This window comes from Xiphias gladius, chromosome 3 (assembly GCF_016859285.1).
Source record: "Xiphias gladius isolate SHS-SW01 ecotype Sanya breed wild chromosome 3, ASM1685928v1, whole genome shotgun sequence".
NCBI classification, from domain to species: domain Eukaryota; kingdom Metazoa; phylum Chordata; class Actinopteri; order Istiophoriformes; family Xiphiidae; genus Xiphias; species Xiphias gladius.
In genome coordinates this window covers 7,022,705-7,027,030 of record NC_053402.1, presented here as the reverse complement: position 1 = coordinate 7,027,030, position 4,326 = coordinate 7,022,705, and the positions used below count along the sequence as shown (strand labels likewise).

At 40.9% G+C, this 4,326-nt stretch overlaps 1 protein-coding gene across 1 annotated transcript in view; it reads left to right on the top strand.

Annotated features, from left to right (window-relative positions):
* gcat (glycine C-acetyltransferase) overlaps window positions 1-4,093 on the top strand; it is a 4,940-nt gene extending 847 nt beyond the window's left edge. Inside the window, exons 2-9 of the mRNA XM_040154680.1 lie at window positions 271-401; window positions 508-609; window positions 712-858; window positions 1,325-1,479; window positions 2,408-2,490; window positions 2,708-2,879; window positions 3,468-3,589; window positions 3,765-4,093. Coding sequence (XP_040010614.1) covers window positions 271-401; window positions 508-609; window positions 712-858; window positions 1,325-1,479; window positions 2,408-2,490; window positions 2,708-2,879; window positions 3,468-3,589; window positions 3,765-3,916 — 1,064 coding nt within the window. The 3' untranslated portion in view covers window positions 3,917-4,093. The remainder of the gene's footprint in view (window positions 1-270; window positions 402-507; window positions 610-711; window positions 859-1,324; window positions 1,480-2,407; window positions 2,491-2,707; window positions 2,880-3,467; window positions 3,590-3,764) is intronic.
* The last annotated feature ends 233 nt before the right edge of the window (window positions 4,094-4,326 follow it).

Below are 4,326 nucleotides of genomic sequence, written 5' to 3'. Positions count from 1 at the left end.
CATTGGGATGGCAATGCCACATGCCCACTGTTTTTTTTCTTCTTTTTTTTTCTTTCACTCTTCGATCTTATGTTGGCTTATTTGTTCTGTTTTTGTCACATGCCCTTTTTGTCGAAAATACAGACCAACTTTCTGTTGTAGGCTTTGAGTTGCTCACAGGTTACTGTCTTAGGGAATTAAATAGGAAAGTGTTCGTTTTATGGGTACCCGACTCAAACAATGAATTTTTTACCTTTTGTTGCATGTTCTCCATAACTTTCTCTCTCTCAGGCATATTGAATTTCTGTGCCAACAACTACCTTGGACTTTCCAGTCATCCAGAGGTGGTGCAGGCAGGGATTGATGCTCTCAGGTTGTATGGTGCTGGATTGAGCTCTGTCAGATTCATCTGTGGGACACAGGTATGATGGCTAATGCACTCAAACAACACGTTAACACATGCAAGACAACACATAGCTCATAACAGCTACATTGACTGAGGTACTGAGTACGCTTTGTGATTCATAGGACCTACACAAAAATCTGGAGCAGAGGCTTGCAGAGTTTCATGAGAGGGAAGACTGCATCCTCTATGCTAGCTGTTTTGATGCTAACGCTGGGCTGTTCGAGGTATGTCATGCTTTACACACTACTGTCTCACGCAGACTTGGACAATATCAGAAAGAGCTCTCCTATTGTGCTCAATAAAGCATGTAATTACTCTTACACTAGGTTCTGTTGGGCCCAGATGACGCAGTGCTCTCTGATGAGTTAAACCATGCTTCCATCATCGATGGGATCCGTCTATGTCGAGCAAAGAGGCTGCGCTACAAACACATGGACCTCAGTGATCTGGAGAACAAGCTCAAAGAGTCACAGGTGTGTGGATCTCTTCCTGTGCTGCAGGAAACCCATTGTTTCAAAAATTATTAAGAATTTCTAGAGTTAAATCAGCTCCCGTTAGCATTGTAAACTCCATTACGTGCCATGCCAGAACAGAAAGCTTGGTGTAGCAAAAGTAACTAAGGGAGACAGGGCTTAGCGAACTGTCCATTGTATTTGGGCGAAGGCAAAACCTGGGCAAATAGAACTAAAACTGGTAAGACATGTAAACAATAATCCTAAATGCTCATCACAACTTTCCTCATTTGAGACATGTACATTATTTCATAGGCTTACTCAGAAGAGTTCACACAGGTCAGTCTCATATCATGACCATTAGAGTTCCATTGCGCATTAAACCCACATTACTGATTTGACAGGGTCAGTGAAGGGTTACAATATTAATGAGACTGTAAGAGCACCAGTGTTTGCTTTAATGATCACTGTGTTTTGTCCTTCTCAGTCGTCTCGGATGCGCCTGGTAGTGACAGACGGAGTGTTCTCCATGGATGGAGATGTGGCTCCCTTACAAGGAATCTGTGACCTGGCTGAACAGTATGGAGCCATGGTGTTTATAGATGAATGCCACGCCACCGGCTTTCTTGGGCGCCGCGGCAGGTGAGTAAGATGCTGATTTACCCAAAATGCAAAGAATATACAGCATCTTACTATGTATTAATTGATGGTTTATTTTTGGTATACCAGTAGAGGAACACGAAAATTGTAGCCTTCTGCCTGTTCCTTAGTGTAAAATTTGCAACAGTGCCCTGTGAGGGGTCAACAAAGACACCCTGGTTGCAGGAAGGACAAAGACATGTAACTTTTGAGCACTGCTGAATAGTCCCTTTATGTTTTATTTCAACTACTATGTTGAATCAGGACATCATCAATATCCTGACTCTTTGGGACTTTGAATCGAACTGACTACAATGGCATTACATATTTAATATGACAAAAAAAAAAATGAAGGATGGAAAATAGTTTAAAGCTGCTATATGTAACTATTTGCTATGGCTACATAGCCAACATTACCATTGACAGCCGTTTACTTACATTTCTAGAAGAAATGTTGCGGGTTCAGCATAAAACTTAATTCCTTCACTCGCCAAAGCTGTCTCCAGAGATGGAAAGCAAAGTCAATGTTAACTCTTGTTTTGCTTCTATTTCTATCACTTCTTTTCTTCTATTGAATAAGAAAAGAAGCATGCTATTCAGCATGGATTGAGGTTTTGCTATACATAATGAGTACTAATTAGAAGAAGGAAAAGATGGGACGAGACAGGTGCTATCCTCATTTGTTAAAGTCCCTATGTGTTGAAACTGGTGATTATAAGATTTTTTAAATTACTGTAATGACAAAGGCAGTGAAAATTGCTGTCTGCAACTTTTGTGACAGTGTCAGTTGTTGATATCAGCAGTAGGTGTTGTCAAAGTCAGAAAAATTCAGATCCAACTGTATACATAGGCGGTTCAGTAAAGTCAAGTTCTATATCTTACTTACACTAATAGGACATATACTAATAGTACTATTCCCCATGATTTGCAGAGGAACAGACGAGCTCCTGGGAGTGATGGACAAAGTTCACATTGTAAACTCCACCCTGGGAAAAGCACTGGGAGGAGCAGCTGGTAAGTCTTCCACAGCATCTGGCATATTAGCATCTTAGATAGTTTTTATGGGGAACATGTGGGCAAAAAGTTTCATATTTACACATTTAACAGACCCAAAACAACGTTTCAGGTCGTCTGGTGAATCCAGTAGTCAGTCTCCTTTTAAGCTCAGGTTTTGGTCTCCAACTCCGGAGAAAAACATTTGGGTCTGTAACTTGCTAGATTTTTTTTCCAGGTGGCTACACAGTTGGCCCTAAGCCTCTCATTGACCTGCTGAGGCAGCGTTCACGGCCATACCTGTTCTCCAACTCCCTCCCCCCTCCTGTAGTGGGCTGCGCCAGCCGTGCTGTGGAGCTGCTGCTCGCCTCCAATGAAATTGCACAGAGCATGACAGCCAAAACCATGAGGTGCGTTTGTTTCGTTTTTTTGAAAGTCAGTGTATTTGTTCACACCTATTCAAAATTGTTGTAGCGTCTTCAGAAATAAGTTGTGGTGTTTTTGTTTGTTTCTTTGTTTTTTAGAAGCTACTCACTTGAATTTTTCTTTTTGACAGCAGTTATTCTTATTCAGCTTTTTACAGTCCTTCTGTCAAAAAAGATACGTTTTTTTTTTTAAAGTTTTACATATATAACATACAGTGTGTTTTTTATAGGGAAATTAAACCATAAAACATCCAGGGGGAGAAACTGTAGAAACTGCTTTATCTTGAACAGTAACCAAATGAGCTAATATTTGTATTGGCAGCACAGTTGTTCTAAATGTGAACAGGGAATAAATGCATTTGCTATCATCTTCCATCTTAACCTTGCTCAGTAACACCCACATATAGCCTTCAGGACACATTATGCAACTGTGAACTGCTCTCTGAACAAAGCATACATACATAAGGGCTAAATTATATACAGCTAGATTTCTACTATTTTTGTGATTACAGTTTAAACTGTTATCCGTCTGTGATCACGACTGTAATATTTTCCTCTATGCTGTCCGTTCAGGTTCAGGAACAAGATGACACAGGCTGGTTTCACCATTGCAGGCTCAGCTCACCCTATCTGTCCTGTGATGCTCGGCGATGCACGGCTGGCTTCTCTGATGGCCGATGATATGCTGAAGCTAGGTGAGTAAGCGGTGAAAACCTGACTCAATAAAATGTGGCCTCATTTACACCTAGTCCCTTCATGCAACTCGTGTCCCAGTATGCCTGAACCACACTGCTTTGGACTTTGACTGAGAGCAGCTGATGTAAATGAACCAGTTATTCAAGATCTGTTAACGCATCTCTTCTCTCACAGGAGTGTATGTGATTGGATTCTCTTACCCAGTCGTACCAAAGGGCAAAGCCAGAATCCGCGTTCAGATTTCAGCAGCGCACACAGATGAAGACATCGACCGCTGTGTTGACGCTTTCATCCAGACAGGCAGAAAGCATGGAGTCGTCTCCTGAGTAGGACAAATGAACAAGAATCAGCAGAATTACTGAAGAACTTTGATCCACTTGCTCTTGCATATCGTGGTGCCCATTACCCCAGACCTATGAATGATTTTGATGGATATATTAGTTACATTTGTAGGTCAATGGAGGTTAATGTTATTTTTGACATTAAACTCATCCTTCAAAACAGTGAAAGAATCCGAGGCATTTTTTTTATGCTAAGAAGTGCGTGAAAGATTTTTTTTTTTTTTTTTTTTTTTTGGCCAACATTTATGAAATTTGACGGTTTGGGCTTTAATAATGTTTAAGCACCGAAAAGTCACATGCTGTGTCTCAACATATAATCTCGTCAGTAGAAGCGCTTCTTTGCCTTTTTCCTCAAGAGATGCAACAGCAGATATGCAAATTCTGGATGTAGAAGA